The sequence below is a fragment of the Haliaeetus albicilla genome, chromosome 1 (genome assembly GCF_947461875.1).
Source record: "Haliaeetus albicilla chromosome 1, bHalAlb1.1, whole genome shotgun sequence".
In the NCBI taxonomy this organism is placed as follows: domain Eukaryota; kingdom Metazoa; phylum Chordata; class Aves; order Accipitriformes; family Accipitridae; genus Haliaeetus; species Haliaeetus albicilla.
In genome coordinates, this window is record NC_091483.1 from 58,542,858 (window position 1) to 58,565,065 (window position 22,208).

Here is a 22,208-nt window from a genome sequence, read left to right on the forward strand (position 1 = left end):
CTGTTTGGTGCTGTCCCCAAGGCTTGGCATTCCAGGAGATAAGGTATCTCCTCAGCAGGACAAATTGCAATCAGTACTAGCCACCATGTGACTAACCTATTAGACCTTCCTGGAGTTGTTTATCACCAGTTAAGAATTTGAAAAACTTCTGCCAGGAAGAGAAGGCGTTTCAGGCAACAGCTGATAAAAGATCTAATGAAAAGTACCAAGAATTTCATGGACAGTTGTCTTTCAAGAAGGCGTCAGTTAAGAAAATATTCAGACGATAGCTGCCAAAACCCGGCCTCCAAAAAGACCTTGTTTCTAAGAGGAAATGAAAGAGAAGAACTTTCAGAGAGTAAGCCTCAGAAACAGAAAAAAAGAAAGGTTGAAGTGATGTGTGTTCACAGATCAGTCCAGGCTGGAGGGACAGGTATCCAGCAGAGTTCTTTGCTCAAATAACAGATCATATTCCTAAAAAGAAAAGCTGACTAATGACCTGATCTTAAAGTAAAAGGGCATTTCATATTTGAGAGTTCAGGAAATTCTATCCATAGTAAACCTTCATGGAGACATTTCTCTTTTTAAATTAAGTTTTACAGGTTTACATTCTAACAAGCAGCCTTTCAGCACTTGATAATTATTAGCCCAGACAGCTTCAGTATCCACATATTTTAAACTCATGCTCTACCAGCAGCTCCAAAATGCCCCCAAATAGTTGAAATGGAGAGAAAAATCCACTATTAGTCTTAAAGATGAACAAATCACATTGAAACAGCAGACAATGAAAAGTCAAAATATTTTGTTGCAAAGGAAGTGGTAAAGAAGTTTCAAAATATAGAGATGTTCTTGAGGTCACAAAAATATTTTTGGGAAAACATTCTTTAGTGATTGCTAATGATGCCCCTGACGTTATTTATTTAGGATCAGATGAACAAGGTGCTTTTTTAACAAGCAGGACAGAACTGACTTTGTCCTATAAAGGGCTCACAGTCCAGTCCAGCGAATAAAGAACTATGCAAATAGGCAGCATTGAGAAAATGAGTATGCCAAACACAGGATAGTATGGGTCTTGCTCTGCCAAAGTCTAAAAATATGAACAAGATAGAGGCCTTGCAAAACAGCTCAAGAAAGGCAACAGGGAAGACTGCATATAAATAGCTTCACAAGCTATTTATACAGAACCTACCACCACAACTGACATGAAGAGCATCCCATGCACCTACAGATTTACAATTCACACACAGTTTTACACTCAGTAGCAATGGCCATGGATAATTGCCCAAAGTATGTATCCAGTATAATTTCTTAAACATACACTTTTGGAAAGCTGAAACCTCTCTCAGGATTACCTTGCTTTGCACTTGAGCAACACTCCATTTGAATGGCTCAGTGTTCCACAGTCTGTTGCGCTGTCAATTACCAAGCACCACTGAAAAAACTCTACTATTTATTCTACTGAGATGTCTTTTTTTTTTTTTTTTAAACATAAATACAAAGACAGGCCATTCTGGCTGTACTCAAGTATGCCCCTCAATGGCTATTCTCCTCTTCCCATGCACACAGCTGAGCATTACAGTTTATGTTACCTTTGACCCCTCACCTAAACCGTACTAATAAATAACTCTGCATTGTAACACGGCAATAAAACTTAAAGATTAAAAACTCCGGATTCATATAAAACTGTTTCAAATGTCCTCACATGAACCTAAATCTTAATGCTTAATGAGCCTTGCGGCCCGTCTCTCTAAACTGGAGACATGCCAAATCCATGATGCTGATAATGTTTTGGCTTTACAACGCAGAGCCTGAAAACCACAGGAGAACACCAATCCCCTCTCACCTCAAGGCACGGGTCACATTCAACACTTCAAGTATGCCTATGAAACTCAAATACCTTCTTAGTTTCCAGGAATAGGAAATTCAAGCAAAAGCCTAATTAATCGTAAGGGCTGGGCATCCACTAACTTCTCCAGTGAGGTATCTGGCAAGACAAGAGTGTCTGCACTGTACACTACACAGCCAAGTGCTGAACTGATGCCAGGCCTATACCACTGACAGACAAGTATCATAACGTATATACAAAATCCTACAATCTACAAAGACGACTGAGTATTTGTTTTCCCCTACCAGGTCTCCATAAATGGCATGGCAATTTTACATAAGTGACATTAACTTGCAAGAACAACTTGATTTTTAAACAGCCACACAACCAAAACACCATATATACAGTGAAGACTGTTCTCCATACCTAACGGTACCACTGACTCAGAGGACACAGTTTTACTATTCCATAGCATTACACTTGCACTGATCTGGCACATATCCAGCCCTTGCTGAAAACAGCATTCATGTCACCCCAAAGCTTGGTCAGATGCACTACAATCATGATGCAAGCCCAGAGAAACTCTGCTCTCTGAGAAGCAGCAGCTCATTCATCCCCAGTGACATGAAGAACACAAGCTAAGGAGATTTCTTATTTATAGAAAAAAATTATTTTCATGAGAGAGCAAATGATAAATTCCATTAAGTCATTCTTGATCACAATCACTTTCAGCTCACTCAGACTTATAGCCACACTTCACTTTAAATACTATTAAAATAATCTATGTGCATGACTAACTTTTTTTTATTTAAAACCAAAACCTAAAAACTTTCTTGTACTTTTTAAGGCATATATTCCTAACATGCACAGCTGAAGGGAACTGCCTTTCCTAGATACTGTCCTACACAAGAAAAAGTGTAAAGCTTTTTCCTTAATTCACTGTACATATGCAACTTTACCAAGATTACTTAAGAGCAATAAAATACCTTCGTATCTGCTCTTTCAAAACATAATGAAAAAGCTAGAGTCAAAGAATCCTGGTTTCAAACAATAAGCATAGTTTCTGCACACCTTACTAAGCTACAGAACACCATGTGCTAATATACAAAATAAGTGTCTCTAAGAAACAAAAAAAGTTTGGGAAAATGCTCATAAGTTGGTATCCAGAACTGTATATGCAAGTGACATCCATCTTTAACCACATACAATTATTCCTCTTTCACTTTTTACGTTTATGCCATGGCTTCTCAAGGTATGCAGTTAAATATTCGTTAGAACTTTCATGCCTGAGGAAAATCAAAGATTTATTATGCCTGCATTTACTGCTATAAATTGATTTACATACATACATAAAACAGACATGCAGCTAAACTGTTCTACGTACAGAACCCAAGGTATTACACACAATCATGATGCTGTTGGACTCCACTGCAAAGCCAAATAGTTTCTGCTGATATCTAAATCTGGATTCGGTTTGATTTCATTGTTTAAGGTCCTTTGCCCAGGATCCATGTCCCAATTGTTGTTGCTACTCTTTTTATGGTTTGGTCCTATTCTTGACTTTAGAATCTCATTACAACAAATACAAACTTTCAGGGTAGCTGGACTCGTAGTACTGCTCGATTCCAGAGAAAGTTTGAGAGAAAATATGATCCCAATTGCATGTCAGAAATGCTTACAGATACACTGGATATATATCACCCTTGCATATTCACATCAAAGCAAGTAATAATTGGGATTTTCCAAGTCTCACATCCTCACAGAGACCCCTCTAACTGCTGAATGCCGAATGTGAAAGAAGGAATCCTGCAGCAGCAGAGCTGGGCAAGAGGAGGTAGGTGGCAAGGAGAATGGAAAGGAACCGCTCACCTTAAAAACACACTTGCAAGAACATTAAAGCAGTAACAACTGGGCAAGGTTGCAGGAAGATGTATGCATTTTTGTCTTCATGTAGTAATTTTTAAACTTATTAATAGCAGTTGTTGCATGATTAGAAATAAAAGCAACTTCAACTTCCTTATTTGCTGTTTCAGAAAAGCAAGACAATTACCCAAATCAGTGGGGCAGGCAGATAGAGACAGCATATACTTTTTCTTTTGCAATCAACCTTCATTCAGATGCCTGAATCCATAGAATAGAACATCTAAGCATTGCAACAACCAGATCTAATTTATTCCTGATTAATCCTCTAGCTTCTTATGATATCTGGGTCAAACCTAAATGTTAAAGCTATCTAACAGAAAAAAAAAAAACCCAAACCAAACCAAAACAAAACACAAACCCGAACGTGTGCTGAAGTGGAAATTGGGAATTTCTAGTGATATTTCCTGCTACTGATGTTGCATGCCTCCCTCATAGAGCTTTCCACCATGCCCCCAGGAGGGCATATTTGCCCAGCCATGCAGAAGCATAGCCAGGAAACTCCTCAGTCTTTGCATATGAGAATTTAATACACAAAGCAAGAATAGAGCAAGAATTGCCTCCGCCTAGCTATGATGTCCCTTGCTGAAATCACCATCTGCACTGACGTCGGACAGCTATGCTAAAAAGCCATGAACTCATTTCAGACAAACAGAAGTCGTAGTCACTGGCTTCTCAGCACAGCTGGGTGAACAATTAGAGCCAGGACTGTCAGGACAACTGCACAAGTGGGCTTTCAAATATCCAGAAAGAAGGAAGGGCTTGTGTTGCCCTCACCCGTCAGCTTGCCGCTTTATGGCACCCTGCATCATTTAAATATGCTCCTCAGCTCCCGAGCCGAGTGCGTCAAGCTATGAAAATGTCATAATGAGGCCAGACGGAGATGCCAGCTGCAGCGTAGACACTACCAGAGAGGCAGGGACAAGGCCTGTGGGCGCCTGTGGCTAGCACACGTGTGCAGGGCTGCTCCGCTAGTCAGGCTGGTGGTCCGTAACACTTCCACCCCAAGAGTCCAAGCTTTGGGCATCGCGCAGTTGTATTAGTTTTCATTTATTAAAATATGAGGATAGTTGGTAGACGTGAATGAATCATTTATAACCAGTGTAGCGATGTCTGCCGGACTTTGCAGGCTGTGTAGGCCATAGACATTGGGATCACCCGGAGGAAAGCCTGGCTTTACTGTGTGTAAGGCTCCAACAATCCTGCTCAAGACATAGACAAAGATTCCCCCTGCGCCATTTTGCACATGGCTAGTCTGACTGTTTGGGGAATGGACTCTGGCATGGTGGCTACCCCCCTTCACTTCTGCAAAACACCTGCAAAGTCCGAAGGGAGCCCGAGACATGTTTAGGACATTCAAGGCATACTGTGTCCCCGCTCCTGACATCAGTTTCCAGCTACTGGGATCCCTTCAGAACCTGAGCTTGCTTTCAGTCCTCATCACAAAATAAAACAGGCAAGGAAAACACTGTAACAGCCACATGGAAGCCAGCACCACTCCACACTCACACAGACATCACCCACACAAGTGTCTGGCTATGAGTTGCCAGTTAATGACACTAGCAGTCAGTACTGTCCTGTGGAGATAAATTGAGGCAAGTTTAGCTTTTCCCTAAATTTTCAACAAATCAGATAAACCAGACCAAAGGCAGTGAATTCATCCATCTTCAGAAACCTAAGACAGCTCTAATTTCTTCCTTATCCCCTGAAGCTTATCAAAGACTATGAGATCAGGTTTTCATCTGCTTCTTGAGGTCAGCTGCAATGAAAGCACAGCAGATTGGGAGGAGGTTAAGAGAAAGCTTGAATACCACCAGATTTTATTCACGAGGTACCCATGTAGGTCTCTGATAAACCAGAAAGCTCCTGTCTAGAAAGACAGTATTGCCTGTAGCAGCTTTACTAGCACTTCTTCACTGAGCAATAGATAAAAAATTAACTCTTAGGGCTTCACTTGCCAAAGCCTGTACTTTTTGAAGAGACATTAAAAGTTCTCAGTATTACACCCCAAATTTCTGTTGAGTTGTTTATTTTACAGTGGACTTGGAACCAATGAGGAGCACACTTTTATTGTTGGCCTTGTAATTTGCTCATCATCAGAAAGCCAAACTTGAAGGCCAAATTGGTAGCTCTCTGGTTAATGCTCTGTAGCCTAATAAAGTTTTACCCACTAACCACAGCTGCTAGGAGCAGGATGCAATACAAACATCATAGCCTCTCGGATCTGAGGTTGAGACGACACATCCCTTCAGGTTGATTTGCACTGATCCACAGATGGTAAACGAGGACATGCAATTTGCCCAACATCACAGAACAATTTAGTAGTATAACCAAGTGTTGTCCCTTGACCTGCTTATTACTGGAGCTCACAAGCTTCTAAGAAATACATATTTATTTGTTTCATTAACAAAACATTAGTTAGTTAAGCATTCCACCTTAAAGATTTACAGCAGTTAAATCAGATTACCTCTGCTTACTTGCAGATAAGATTACAATCTAATCTTGAAATACACATCCCTTGCTTTTCATGCAACACAATTCAACCTGAACATTTAAAAAGCAATGTGAAGTGATTCAGCACACAGCACTTCCCTTGAACACACAGAGGAGAAATCTTGTGCAAGAGGCAACCCTTAAGTACAAAGAGGTAAACTACATGCTCCTTCCGAGTTCCACAACTTTCGATCAACAATAACAACTACTTCCCTCCTCCCAAAGCCACTCCTCAGCAAAGACACGCAACTACAATCAAACTAGATCATATCATTTCCTTGATATTTTTTCCCCTTTAACAGCTAAAGTTCAAGCTGTCTGATTAATGACACCAATGAGCTATACAACAGTATTTACACAAGTAGGTTTCAAAGCTATCGTAAGCTACCTAGAGTTGAGTTACAGGATATTAGCTCAACTCTACCACTGAAAACAGTTTCCAAGTTCCACTACCTTTCATTCATAGAATAAAACTTAACCAGTAGCTGCAATGGTCCAGCTAAACATCTCAGGAGATCTCGTTTATAAATTTCAATATGCATTCAGTTCTGCACAAGCTTCATCCTTTTGGTGTGCAAAGACAGCTTTTACCAACTTCAGTGACAGCCCTCCACACCCAGCAAAAGAAATCGGTCCATACAGGTGATTTGGATCACTAGATTCTCCCAAACTCCTGACAACCTGCATGGGATTTTCAAAGAACTACAGGCATTAGGGCACACTTCCAAGTTGCTCTTAAAAGTCACCAGCTTTGGCATCTAAGCCCACAACATGCTTTTGGAATACTCTGCCTAAAAACTAGCAATTAAAGCCACAGAGAGAAACGTGCAACAGCTAACTTGCATCTCTTGTCCAAAAATTACAAAACACATCATTCAAATACACCTTTAGGTAAAATTTAGAGGATGTCTAACGTTTCCAGAAACTATAAAAGGAGCTGAGTATTGATGGTATACAGATGGCTAACTGTTGACAGCGTTCGGACCTGGCGTTGGTCCAAAATGCCTCACTGTAGCAGACATGTCCGCAGGCAGGTGTGGAACACCAATCTGTGGTTAACATCTTTAAATAAAAGGAAACCAAAAAGCAAACACCATTTTTACTTTACATAATTCAACTAAGGAGCTGGGGTGGAGTGAGGGAAGCACTTTGCAAAACCTGTTTTCTTTAAGCCACATTTCAATCCTCACCATAACAATAGCTTTGGCACTGAAATGATGCTGCAGTGAAATACCAGTGTGCACAGTATCAAAACTCGTAACAGGAAACCAACAAATGGACATACTAGGTAAAGTTCATTTCAGCTTTAGTCAAGATTGTATTCAAGGCTCAAAACTATAAGTGTTACTTACTCACACAGAAGAATGCCGTTTTCTAATCCAGAACGAAAATCTTTCTCACCAAAACTTCTGCCTGTCACTTGCTGCAAAAGAGTAGGGGGAAACAAAAGGGTGACATCTATTAGAAGATGTGCTTTACAAGAGCAATTCATAACATTCAGTTAAAGCATCTGCTGCATAGGAAACATCAGAGCTTCACAGGCCTTGCCAAAGGACTAAGTCGTGTCCATCAACCAGTTTCTTCCTTCCCATTTCATCAAGCCATTTAACACATAAAGCAAAGTATTTGCTCTGGCCAGTGCAATTACAGATTGTAACAGAAGTGTTTTGTAGAAGTAAAAACCAAAAACAACAACTACAATGTATTCTTCAGAATATTTTAAAAATTATATTCTATAGCATTTTGAGTTCTAAAACTATTGTATTTAGACAAATGATGTATTTTTACTGCTTTTTTTTGCACCATGTTAAAAATCTTGTACTGGGCTTCAACTTCTAGCCTCTAACCTATCAGCTCTATAGAATAAACAAAGGCAACTGGAAGCACTCGCATGAGTTAACAGCCCTTCAGACACACATGACAATACTCCTGGTAGTATTATATGATATTTCACATCATGAAGCCAACTGTGAGCATGAATACAAACTCATTGGAAGCTAAGGTTTAGGCATCTACTCACAGTCCTGTCAGGGATGCTTAGACCAGGAGGTACATTCTGCATTACGAGATCTTAAGTCAGTCTGTGCTGCTTAGGAATGGACCATCTAGGAACTGTCTAGGAATCCCAGTCTCGCCTGAGGGTGCCGGATGCTACAAGCATGACTGAACCCTCATTTGTGACTCACTACCATGTTGACAATGGCTTGTCATTCATCCTCAAATCATTCTCAACAGATGACGTGTTCAGTTAAAAGTAAAGAATACTTTTTATTACCACCAACAAATATGTAAAAATAGTTGCTATGTTTAGAGAGCACTGAACAGAAACAAAACAAAGCCAAAAAAGTCTGCCTAGTTTTGAATTGTCCTCCAGGAGGTCTTCTCTTCACCCAGCCAAAACATTTACCGGATGCTTATAGAATTCTCATGGCTTGCATCCAATCTTTCAGCAAGACCCTTGCTCTGGGCATTGCTTCCACCATAGAGAAATAGTGACTTGGGGACACATCTGTCCTTACGTCCCCATTTTCTCCTTGCTGTTCCATTCAGATACAAGACCCTTCCCCTCCCAGTTTCCTGTCATAAAGACAGCAATTTATAAAAACTGACAAGTTTGGCACTTTCCCACGGGATTAGCAAACGCACCAGCTTTCACTAATGCTGGTTATAGCGACACACAGTCTTAGACAGAACAACACTTTTTTTTTTTTTAATTGAAGTGCAAATACAAAGCCTAAAACCTAATCCCCCACTTAATTATAAACACATTGGTTTTTTTCATGTGAAGGAACTACTCCCAGCAAACTGGTATGACAGTGTGCAAACTTTAACCCCCCCATACTCTGAAAAGTATATCATAAAGACATCAGTTGACAATCATGGTTTATGCAAATGCATAAACTAGAACAAGGCACTGTGTTTCCCTCATACCTCAGAAGAAACCAGATGCAATTTGCCAGTAGTGACTTCTAATCATTTAAACTATCTCTAATCATACTAAATCATCTCTAATCTTGATCTGCTGGGACAGAGGGAAATCATGACAATCAAACCATTAGCATTTGGGATGAATAATAGATGGAGCACATCAAAACTGACTTTTATTTCACCCATAGAATAACGTACAGGACAAAGAAATAGGAAGAGCTATTTCCTAACAGCCTCAGTGTTTTTTTCATCTATACAGAAAAAAAAAAAAGGATAGTAATTTTATTTCACTCAACATCAAACACTGCAGCTATGGAAGTCAATCTTTTTATGTGTTTGTCGAACACCCTTATTCACCAGGGAGCAGTACTGAAACTGTTAACACAATTCAGGTAAGAATCTACCTGCCAAAAGCTGTTGCCTGGGTATCACTGTCATTACTGCTGATGTAGGAAGGTTTCATACACAATTTCTGGCCGCACAAATAAAATCATGAAATGCAAATGCACAGCTGGAACAACAATTAATCCAGTGGATGTACAACAGAAACTGACAGCAGGTGAGGAAAGACAGGAAGGTCCAAGAACAGTGCATGCCTGTTTGAAAAGGAACTGGAAGTAAATGAGGCATGGAAAGGTTTATGCCTACTCTAGATGGTCCTGCTGCAGAGGGGAAACATTAATCAGCTACAAGTCTCCTGATTTAGCCAATTAAAATGTAAGAACAGTTCCACAGAGAAAAGCTAGAAACTAAAAATAAGCATGAAGATGACATTATAAATGACAAAGATGAGCCCAGAAGAAGACTAAGAGGAACAAGAAGCTGCGTCCACCTTTTCCAGAGGAAATCAGAGCTCAGTTTCTTGGCATATGCACACACATACGTGTGCGTGCACCCACACACGCCCCCCTCTGCAGAGGACACTTTGGGCTATACTGGATTGGCTTCGTGTAGCAAGGTTTTGGTAGCGGGGGGGCTACAGGGGTGGCTTCTGTGAGAAGCTGCTAGAAGCTTCCCCCACGTCTGATGGAGCCAACGCCAGCCAGCTCCAAGACGGACCTGCCGCTGGCCAAGGCCGAGCCCATCAGCGATGGTGGTAGCACCTCTGGGATAACAGATTTAAGAAGGGGAAAAAGTTGCCATGCAACAGTAACTGCATCCAGAGAGAGGAGTGAGAACATGTGAGAGAAACAACCCTGCAGACACCAAGGTCAGTGAAGCAGGAGGGAGAGGAGATGCTCCAGGCACTGGAGCAGAGATTCCCCTGCAGCCCGTGGGGAAGACCACGGTGAGGCAGGCTGTCCCCCTGCAGCCCATGGAGGTCCACGGTGGAGCAGATATCCACCTGCAGCAGGGGAGGACCCCACACTAGAGCAGGTGGATACCCAAAGAAGGCTGTGACCCCGTGGGAAGCCTGTGCTGGAGCAGGCTCCTGGCAGGACCTGTGGACCCATGCAAAGACCCCACGCTGGAGCAGGTTTTCTGGCAGGACTTGTGACCCCATGGGGGACCCACACTGGAGCAGTCTGTGCCCGAATGACTGCACTCCGTGGAAGGGACCCACGCTGGAGCAGTTCGTGAAGGACTGCAGCCTGTGGGAAGGACTCATGTTGGAGAAGTTCATGGAGAACTGTCTCTTGTAGGAGGGACCCCACGCTGGAGCAGGGGAAGAGCGTGAGGAGTCCTGTCCCTGAGGAGGAAGGAGCAGCAGAGACAACGTGTGACGAACTGACCCCAACCCCCATTCCCCGTCCCCCTGTGCTGCTGGTGGGGAGGAGGTAGAGAATTCAGGAGTAAAGTTAAGCCCGGGAAGAAGGGAGGGGTTGGGGGAAGGTGTTTTAAGATTTGGATTTATTTCTCATTACCCTACTCTGATTTGACTAGTAATAAGTTAAATTAATTTTTTTCCCCAAGTCGAGTCCATTTTGCCCACGACAGTAATTGCTGAATGATCTCCCTGTCCTTATCTCAACCCATGAGCCTTTTGTTATATTTTCTCTCCCCTATCCAGTTGAGGAGAGGAGTGATAAAGTAGCTTTGGTGGGCACCTGGCGTCCAGCAAGGGACAACCCACCACACATACCCTCAAGAACAACTACAGCCGGCCTAAAGGCCAGCCTCGTGCACATTGCTGAGATAACCTTTGCTCAGCACACTGAGAGCGGGAGGAGCGAGGATTTAAACTGACTTCAAGCAAAAGGACTGGCACTCTCGTATTTGCAAACAGAGTCCCGCATAGCTAAGTGCATACCAAAGTTTGCCCAAACCCACGTAAAAAGGAAAGCATGTGCATTAACCATGGTATCACAAAACTGTTGCATGCATCACAGGACCATGTTCATGTTATTAGTCTAAGCACTGGTCTGTTCCTACTAGCTTATCTTCCACGTCTGGAAAAAAGCCTCCGGTTTGACTCCTAGATGAAACTCTGAAAACGCCGACATACAAGGACTAGAGGGTAGTGTTTACTGTGCTTCTACTGAGCTTTATTGGACAAAAGAAAATTGTTCATCTGCAGCCAGGCACAGAAAACTGGAAAAAGGAGGAACAGATCTTTAGCCCATCAGCTTTCATACTACAGAGAACTGGTGTTCAGAACTCAACCTGCACAAAAACAGTCATGGACAAGTGCAAGGTAGTCTGTATCCTGGACCACTGACTTCAGGAAAGGAGAGGGGAAGAAAAAAAAAAAAGCAACACCAAAAAAACCAATGAAGATGTTAACTGAGAGAACACTGAGACCTGGCCTTTCTTCGCAAGGCCCTCTCTAGACCACCACATCTTACATGCTTTCAAGACACAACTCCATCTGCTACCTAGCATCGTCCCCACATCACCAGTACAGACCAGCACACTTAGGCAGTACAGGAGGAAGGAAGATACATGGAAGAGTTCCCTATTCACCTCTGCAATGCCCACACACTGCAATTCTCTGCAGTGCAGGGGTACCAACGTTAGAACGAAGCACCTTAAAGGCAAAACGCAAGCTGTATCCTGCTAATGATTACTAAAAATCCTGCCACTTCTTTAATAAGTTCTACAAAGCTGAGAGGAAAAGAGCTGCCTTTCCATATCATACTGTAAATTACAGAACAGAAGCAAAACGATATAATTTATTATTGTGCTTCATTTATGTGAAGAGGAGTTGGTTTTATTCATCATCTGGATGATATTTTCTTCTCCATAAAAAGCCGTACGCATCTTCAACCAGGGCAATTATTTGACTGCCGGACACATTTCTCAGTTTCACTGCCACTTAACAACCCAAAAAATGAACCTAAAATGAATAATAAAAGTTTTTCTAAAAGGAATATTAGGAGACTAAACCACAGCACGCTGACTATCACAAGGTTATGGCAATGACTTTAATATGTACTTACACAGAGTAACACTTCTCATATACAGTATTGTTGCTGATTAACTCCTTTGTTCTTCGCAGTTACGCATGCCACTAAATTTATGTCATCAAGAATGGCTCTCATCCAGCCACTAACCAGTGCCATATTACACAACTCTATTTTCACTAAGCTTCAGTTCACGTTGTTTTCCTTGCGTTTTGTACTGCTGCTGGTGCTTCCTGAGACGGAGCTTACAAAGCCTCTGGTGTCAAAATAGCTTAAGGGCATGAAAAAGAAAAGGTGACAAATTAGTGAGCAGATGCTGGCCTCAGGTGAAATTTATCTCGGCCAACAAGATATAAGTAGTTGAATAAACACTAAGTCATCAGGGACAACACTTTGAAAATAGTTAGCTTCATTTTCTATGTGCACATCTGAAAATAGCATGTAAAGCAGTGAACAAAAATATAGACACAGCTGGGAGAGGTCTTTGTTACTCATTACATGTTTTGGAGAGCTTGTGAAGCATGACAGTGAGGAAAAAGATTTTCAAAAGGTTTGGTAGGCTGTTCATTTCTTTGTACATGGGTATGCTGCATTTCCATTTTATGCAACCACTACTTTCCCCTATATAATTTTTTACTTAAATGAAAAAAGCCCACCCTGCTACTTAACTAGAAAACATACTGCTTTTACTTCAGGGAGATGTAAAAGTAAGGCTTAAACTGTAATAATCACAGGTATGTAAATAGAAAGCATTGGATCACATAAGCAGCAGGGAACACAAACCACCGAAGTTTTTAGGGCATCAGAATTTGGCACCTCTAGAGTAATGAATTCCTATTTCCTAATTTCTGACCTATCATTTGAGCTAGTAATATGAATATGCAAGTTAAATTCCTTTTTCATATATCATAGGCAAGAGATTTCTGAACTAAACAACACTGACAAATTTAAAGCCAGCTTTGCCTTTGCAGACCAGAATTGTACCACATTGCTATGGGAGCACAATGGAGACCCTTCACCAGCTCCTGGTTCTGCCACGTATTGTTTGTGTGATGCTTTGGTCTCTGCAAAAGTGGACAAAATGCATCATCTAGGCATGAGCTCCCTCTCTCTCACTCCACAGCAAAGGGATATAAATTGCTAAAACCATAGCAATATAAGTCAGTCCTGAACAGGGTTATTACAAATATTAGGAAGCTAACTGATTTAGTACATACAAACTTGAGGACTGCATGAATAGAGCTTTCCAAGAGCAACAAACACTGATCTAGGCACACCTATCTTCCAGGAAAGCTGAATGATGACAAGCACTCTGCACAAAGCTTTCCAAGGCATTACAGTATTGAGGTAATTTACTAGTGAAATCAATAAAGGGCGTACAACTTAAATACCTTTAGTGTGTATTGCTACTCTCAGTGACAAAACCAGCATGAGCTCAGAATAACTAACGTGGCCAGCAATGAACCACCTGAAATTCTGTGGTATGGAATTTGAAAATTTAAAGAATGCATGGGAGGAAGCAGGGAGATTTCACACTTGGGTAGCAAGATTAATCTGCAAACAAAGCACTTAAAGTTATTTATTTTTAGATCTTCCACTTTCTGGTCACTTAAGTTTAACTGCAATTTGCAAAGTTCACTAGCTGTGCTGAAGTCCCCTTTGTTCTCTTCATCTGGCTATTCACTCTCATACTATTCTTTAAAGAGCCAGGGAGTTGCTCTTTTTCACACTTCATAAGAACTCCATTTTTTCTACCAACAACAGAATAAAATAGGGGACAGCATATTCTCCTCCATTTGCTTTAAATGCCCGTCTGCCACACCGTCAGTTGGGTTAGCTGAGTTTGGTGTCAACATATAGCATGGGAGAACCATACCCACTAATATAAACATACTCCCAACTCCTTTGGGGGACCCAATTCTAAGTCCTCACTAAAGAAATTATTTCTTTACTACAGTACACTAGTCAGTGCCTTTTCTTTCCATGAAGGGAGCAACAACTAAAAAACCACAACAGCTGATATATTTTTCCTGATCCTTTGCACAGTTTAGTGAGGACATGATCCTATGAATGTACACATGCATTTATATTTAATGTGTAGACTAGTAGAACAGGTTCAGTCAGTACTCCATTTAGGAAACATGACAAAAGGAACATAGAAAGAAGAGTAAAACAAATGCACCACCAGACAGAAGTTTCCACTCCAGGCCTCCACCATCCCTTTTCTTCCTATTAAACAAGAATTTACCAAGACGAAGACAACAGAGCTCCACTTATACTCAAGACAAACCACAAGCCAACGCTGAAATGCTACAGAGCGACACTACTCCACTGACTCAGGCCTTGAGTTTACCAAGTCTTTGACAACACCCGTTCAATGTTTTCATATATACCAACAGAGAGAAGAGATCAGCCTCTGAGCAGCTGCACTACAATTCTGCCTGCTGAAAGGCCAAGACATGATGGGAGAAGACAACTGCAAGCAAACGAGGCTTATTGCTGCTGATAAAGCACAGACATCAGTATATTCCTCCTTTCTCCATTAACATACCACCACCATCAGCAGCTATTACCTACCTAAGGCTTTAAAGCGAAGTCTGGGAAGGTTTTGTCCTTAATAATCCTGCCCATCACCAGAGCTTTCCACACTGAAATTCTGCATTGCTAACAGTAGTATTATACACACAGGGTTGCCATACGTTGTTTGGATTTATGATCTTGCAGAGCTGCGCGCATTTCTGCCAGGACATCTGGTAGTATAATCCTGCTTGGCTGGCAAGCTGCTAAGGAGTGTTAAAATTTCATGATAGAGCAAAATCACCCTCCTTTTTCATCTCCCCTCCCTAATGGTGTTTGTATACATTCTCAGGTGCATTGCCAAACATTGCAGCCTTCCCTTTGGGGTGAGGTGGGGCAGAAAATGTTTCATTCAAGGTTGAACATTTTGTGGAGAAAGAGAGCAAAGAGCAGCAAGAGAGAACTTAAAAGCGACTTCCGTCAGACTTCTCTTGGCTGCAGCACAAGCTCTGAAAGCTTCACCTAGCAGCAGGTCATCTGTTACATCACATTGTATTTGACAGTCAGTAAATTGGTATTGCATTGCTGTTTTATGGGTAACTAGATTCTTATCTGTACTTCAAGAGGTATTATCAAAATTAGATACCAGATGACAGACATGACAGAACACCCTAAGATATCTGGTTTTAATCAGTGGTTCAATTTAAGGTTCTTTTTATTGCTAAAACAAAAAAAAAAAAAGAAAAGAAAAAAAATAAGGTCTCTATGAGAAAAACTTATTTCCTGTACTGTGAGATCCATCATCTCTTTATTAGTTTTAATGGGAATTAAAGAAGGGGGGCAGGGAGGGTAGGCTCCTGCCATAGATTTATCAGTCAAGAGTTCATCCTCCTTCTTGACTGGGGAGAAGGAAGAACGAGGCATTATTTCAGGAAAATAACTTGTATTAAATGGAAGCTACATCTTACCATAATGGTATGTTCTTTAGCTCTGTACTCTCTTCTGTAAAAACAAGAGCCCATGCAGACGGTCAGAGGAGCAGAGATCAGGATTAGCATGTACAATGCAGAGCCAACAAGTACAACACACCAGAAGACAAGAGTGCAGGATGCACCTCCTCAATCTGAGGCCCTTGTTTAATCTAGCCCTGGCCGTCTGGAGACCCTGGCCTCAGTCCTCTACACCGTCTGGAGAAAGCTCCCTGTTCGGCTACCCCTTTTTACTCTGCACAACTTATACCAGTTCAGGGTGAACCAGTACTTAATGGCAGTCCCTGCACCTTTAAAGGGAAGAGGAGCAGATGACTAATAATTACTAGCTGTCATGAACACCTTTTCCCAAGGTCTTATTTTCTCACCCAACCAGGCTAAACAAGCAGGGTGCTCACTGAAAAAATGAAAGGCTGATTAAAGTTGGTATGAATTTTCCAACCTCTTCAGTGTGATCCCCTGGGGCTTGCCATGGACAGACAAGCACCTGCACTGCTTTCTATTGTCACTCTTGAGTTGCACGCAGAAAAAAAGTGTATATAGGGAACTACTCTCAAAAGCAGTAACTATTGATTTAGCCCTTATTATTTCCCTAACATGATCCTTCTTGAAGCTGGAATTAGTACTGATGGAGGGAGATAACTCAAGCTCTGGCTACAGAACTCAGAGTAGCTGTCAGACCAACACATGTCAGCCTCACATTTTATCACCAAGCCAAAGATTTTTTTAGCCAAGGCCAGGAGAAATTTTTTCCGTTGCCTCAGGTTGATTACACTAGCAACTATCCAGCAAAACAGGAAATTGGGTTTCTGGCCATCTCTAAAAGAGCAAAGAATTAGAATAGACATCGTTTTATCCTTTAACTCCTTTTTCTAGTTGCAGTATCCTACCATCTTGAGAAACTGCTCCTCCAAAATATATGCTACATTGCATCATCTACATGTCAAAACTGAAGCAACTGCTAATAAAACCCTCTATTTTCTCTCCTCCAGCTTTAGAAAGTTTAGACAGTCCTGAATCAGAAGTGTTTAAAGCTCTGTCAACTAATTACAGCTGCAGAGGCAGAGCAAAACACAGGCAGCAGACTTCTCATTGAGCCCAACATCTTGTCTCACCCTCAAAGCAATGAATAGATCAACAGCTCTGTAGGAGATGATGGGATTGCTGCAGTATCTAGATTTGTTAATCCCCACTTCACACTGCTCTAACCTATTTTACATTATCGCTGCATTTGTGTTTTACAAGACCACTGCGCTACTTCTTCTTGGATGAGCAGATTTTTGACACCAGCATGTTGCTTTTTGCCAGGAATGTGTGTGCTTCTTGGCAGACAACTTTAAATTGCACACATTTAAAGCTGGACAGAGACAGAAATACAAACATACAAGAAGCTCCAAGTTAGAGAGTCCCAGCACTAGAAGCACTTCGGCTTGTCATTAACCACTGTCAACAAAGAGACTACCAAAGCTCAGTACTATTACTGGGCTTTTGCAATGAAAAATGTCTGCTAGGAGACAGCAGCTTCCCTTTTTGAAGAAATTAGGTGTTCACTTGAGCAAACCATTACTGAATTTAACCAGCCATTCAAAGATGACACTTGATGTCTTAAGGTCTCAGTGGAGCCTCTGAAATGCCAATGATGAGCATCAGTAGGCACCAGTCTACCTTGAAGCTTTTAAATTTAATGTCATCAAGTCATATCAAGACAAGTCCATATGTAAAGTGTCCCATTTAGAGTCTGTACAATTTAAATATATATATAAGGATAGCTCAGCAAGGTATTTTAACACCTGGTTCTCCAGACAATAAGCCTGGAAGCCCAGAGCAAGCAAAGCAGGAAACTGTCAATGGGAATAAGTCACTTCATATAGACACCACTAAAAGGCATAATTCTATCTACTGTCAATATAACTCTGAAAAACTCTGCTCCTTTCAAATAAAGGGAAGGAGGAAAAAAACCCCAACACTTCTGAGAGCAATATCTGAGCTCCTTGGATGTTCCCTCCAAACTCTGGATTGTCACTTGGCACATCGTCCAGTAGGAACAGAGCTACGTGCCACAGCTTTGCAGTCACTTGCAAACAAACCGCAAAACTACCAGCTTCTAAACAGGAAAAAATGTGCATTTCAAAAATCACAGAATGAAGAAAAATTATCCACTTTCCTTGAGAAAGAAAGCTAACCTTAATTCAGTTGTACACTTTTGAGACCTTCATTAATAACTCTTTGGAAGTAAATCTATTTTATTCTTGCCTCTATAGAGACACACTTAAGAAAAGGCATTCACACTCTGAATGCTTTTCCAGCTAAGCCAGTTTTTAAACACCATTTGGCCACCAAACAAGGGTGGAGCTATATTCACAGTGCTGTCAGGGAGCAGCAAGGGCCATCTGCTCCTTAAGGGCAGGCAAGCCAGGAGATGAGGGTGGCCCCAGCACAGGCTGTGTCCTCACTGATGGGACATGGTCACACTGGGCATGAACTGAAAGGTAAAGACAGGTATTGGTAACAAGGTCCATCCACGGCATCGGACATGACAAAGCAATGAACCGGCTCTGGGGTCTGTCCAGGGAGTTCAGTCAGGAGCAAAAGGAGATAGGGCCAGAGACAAGACTGGAAACAAGGCTACAACAAAGTTCATCCAGGAGCCAGGACCAAAGACAAGGAATGGATACAACCTACAACGTACATACAAGGGGTTCATCCAGGAGACAAGGTACCTACAGCATTATGCTGCATGCCAACAGCAACGGCTCCAGAAGCACCACCTCTGAAGCCATGACAAACCTGACCAAGGAGCAAGAAACAGAACAAGCAACCAGAAGGCTCACTCTGCAAGAGCCATCTCTGCTGCCAGATACTCCAGACACCAACAATACCCCTGCAATCCACAGCAATTACTGGTTCTCAATGATGCTGATTCACTTTACCCATCCTATGGCAATAGAAAAACTCCTTTCTTCCCTTCTCACATCTTGCACAAGAACTGAAGAGGATAACACATCCACAAAGAGAATGCTACCATAAGGGAAGAAGCAAAACCAGAAAAGAAATAGGAAGGTATGCTGAAACAGAACAAGTACATTCCTCCAAATTATGATGACACTACAAGCAGATAGAAAGCCTATTGCAGCCACTACTGGAGTGGACTGGTTGTCTGTTCTCCTCCCATTCTGCTCCATGCCTCCCATGTCCCAGATCCTGAAGGAGAGGCAATAGCCCTGCAGAAGGAAACAGTGGCTGCCATTAATGCTCCAGACAAGAGAAACACTTAAGAATTGCTAGAATCAACTGATGTTTTAGAGCAAGTGGACATGATATGGTGGTAGATTTGACTGCCTTTAAACAGAAAAGAAAGTACTTCTGTAAGATTTCAAATCACAGCCTACTCTTGAAAAGGCACTTCCAAGAGCAGCCACCAGCTTAAAAAAAAGAACCTCCTATTCTTTTTTTCACCTTCTGCACTATTTCTTCTTTCCCCTCCTCCTCCCAACCTCCTAAAGTCACATTCTTCCCCAGCTAAAGAATGTTTAGACCTATCTTTCAGCAGATTGCTCCCATAGGAGCTAGTTATCTTGCACTGCATAATGAGTACTAGAATTGAAAGCCATTTTTCATTCATCTGATTTAGCTGGAATAGAGCAGTTACATGTAGGTACCAGTAGAGTTTTCTGCTAAATGGAATTCATAAATCAGTATTGTTGTCCCCTGCAATGATAAACACGCCACTTACAGATCCAGAGCATCAAATCAAGACCTATTTACAAGGTTGCCCCTGAGACAGAAAACAGCAATGTTACACAGGGTAAGTTGTTGCTATTTTCTCCCCTGCTGCTGCAGATACAGGGAGCCTTTGTTTGGAGGACATTGAGAACAGAGGGAGAAAAAGGAGGAGGATTGATGATGCTTACAACAATAACAAACACTGCTCTCTTCTATTGCTAGAGCACCTGCTGCCTCCATCAGTTCAGGCTCATCCATCATGCAGCATGCCAGCAGCGACAGCTCCAGAAGCACCAGCTCTGAAGCCATGACAGACCTGACCAAGGAGCGAAGGCACAGGACGAGCAACCTCTCATTATCAAATCAATGAGCTGCACTAGCACGCATTCTCTTCCCTCTTTATGGCTCGGTGAAACAAATACTAGGAACAATTAGGTTAAGCATCTGGTTCAAATACAGACAGAGGAATAAAAGAAATTTGCCTTCAACAAAATTTGTCAGTTTAGCCTTGTAGTAAAGAAATTCCTGAAGAGAGAAGGAAACCCGTCAGCTATTTTAATTGCTGTTACTTTTATTTTTACTGTTAGTGGAAACCATGTAAGGTCTAAAGTGGATTAAAAGGAATGTAATTATTTCATTGTAATGCTTTAACAGTGGAAAAGGAACCTATTAAAAACATGGTTCACTTTTCCAATCTAAACAATGAGAACTGCAAGTTTCAAAACATTTGCTACATTTCTACAATTTCAAGAAATCTTTGATTTGGCCACTTTCCTGGCAGAATCAGACCTGTCCCATGAACATGTTCATGCTTCCCTCATGCTACCAATCCAGATCACCTCACTCATGCCAACAGGGCAAGTCAAACGCTACATTAAACATGAAGCACTGGCAGGACTCAACATTGAAAAATATATTTAAATATATTATCAGCGTTGGATTGCAAAGCACTTTTCAGAATTAGTTGATTAATTCACAACTTTCCGCTGTCAAAATGAGAGGAAAAAGCATGATTGATTGAAGCTCTTTACCAGCACATTCGTTTTCCATGTACCTCCTGACACTCATGTACACTGAGCAACCTTCCTCAAATCTGAAATAAATTTTAAAAATCCAGAGATCTTGAAACTGGTCATTAATTAATCATATGACTATATAAAAAGGGAAATAAAGTTTCTTTAAGTTACTTTCCTAAATAAGTTGTTTTCAAATTTCACATATTATTCAAATAGTGGATGAAATTAAAGGCAAATATATATCATCAACAATTTTCTCTGTTCCTATTAAAAAGCACATAGTACTGACAATGTTATGTGGCACTCATCACTAATACTGTACTTGCAACCATGGAAGAGCACTACTGTCTTACAAACAAGACGATGAACCAGAACTGTCAGAACAGGAATACCTGCCTAACCTACGAGCAAACTTGTAGACAACATGGCAGGGGGAGGGAAGAAAAAGAAAAAATCCACGACAAAAACCCACTACAACATATTTAAATAGTACAGATACTCTGTGTATCAGCCAACATTTTTTGGACAACACTGTACAACATTCTTTTGCGAAGGCATTCACTTGTAAGAAATTCTGTTTCTCTCCCCTTGTTTTTTAATGTGAAACGTTATCTGCATGACAGCAGGAGCTTTGTTGCTGAGTTCACATGCTCATATAGTTTTTCAATCCTGACTGTCTGCAAGTGCACCAAAGCCATATTAAAACCTAAGATAATAACCCCTGTGATGTTTCAAAAGGGAAAGCTCAGGAAGAACCTCAAGCTTCTTTCTCCCTGGCTAAAATTAAAAGTGTCTCTTGCAATCAGCTGACTCTTAATAGGTGCAAATTCTAAACCTCTCATGCTAAATATTGCCCAGCTTAGGTTGGAAGAAGCAGTCACCTACGGCAAGCTACCAGGAACAGCTGTCTGATAACAACCTGTCATGTGGAATTAAGGGCAAGTGTTTAAGACTTCCCATGAGAGGGGGAAAAAGAAAAACACACAAAAAAGCAACTGACACAGGTTTATTTGCTATAAAAGCATCAGTTGACACCTCATTGAAATTTGGACAGTTTCGTCTTAACAGTCAATGCAGTTTCTGAATATGCTTCCTAATTTTTCTGTGACTAGGGGCAGACTGTTCAGCAGAATATGAAAAGGTTTATGTGGAGTTGGAGAGGCTGCTGGAAAACCAATGTTATTTTGCCAAGACTGATCTGCTGATACATTTGCAACCACCACCTGATTTATCTATGCCAGTTAATCTGTCTTAAAGCTAATTTTTCTTCTGGTATCAATCCTACCATTGCTGGTTTTGTACATGACAAGAGGCATGAGCTGGCTCATTTTAGCCAAAACAGGAATACCAGCACACTCTCCAACCATCTGTTTTTACCATACACCGCAAAGGTTGGCCAAATAATTTTAAGTCCAGCGCTTTTATAGTGTTTTGCATACTCTGCACTCCAACTGCACAATTTAAAGAACTGCTA

General features: G+C 41.3%; 1 protein-coding gene across 4 annotated transcripts in view; it reads right to left on the reverse strand.

The window, feature by feature from the left end:
- LIMCH1 (LIM and calponin homology domains 1) overlaps positions 1-22,208 on the reverse strand; it is a 183,213-nt gene that overhangs the window by 107,248 nt on the left and 53,757 nt on the right. For all 4 annotated transcript variants that reach the window (XM_069791087.1, XM_069791105.1, XM_069791095.1 and 1 more), the window contains exon 2: positions 7,570-7,640. In XM_069791087.1, coding sequence (XP_069647188.1) covers positions 7,570-7,640 — 71 coding nt within the window. The remainder of the gene's footprint in view (positions 1-7,569; positions 7,641-22,208) is intronic.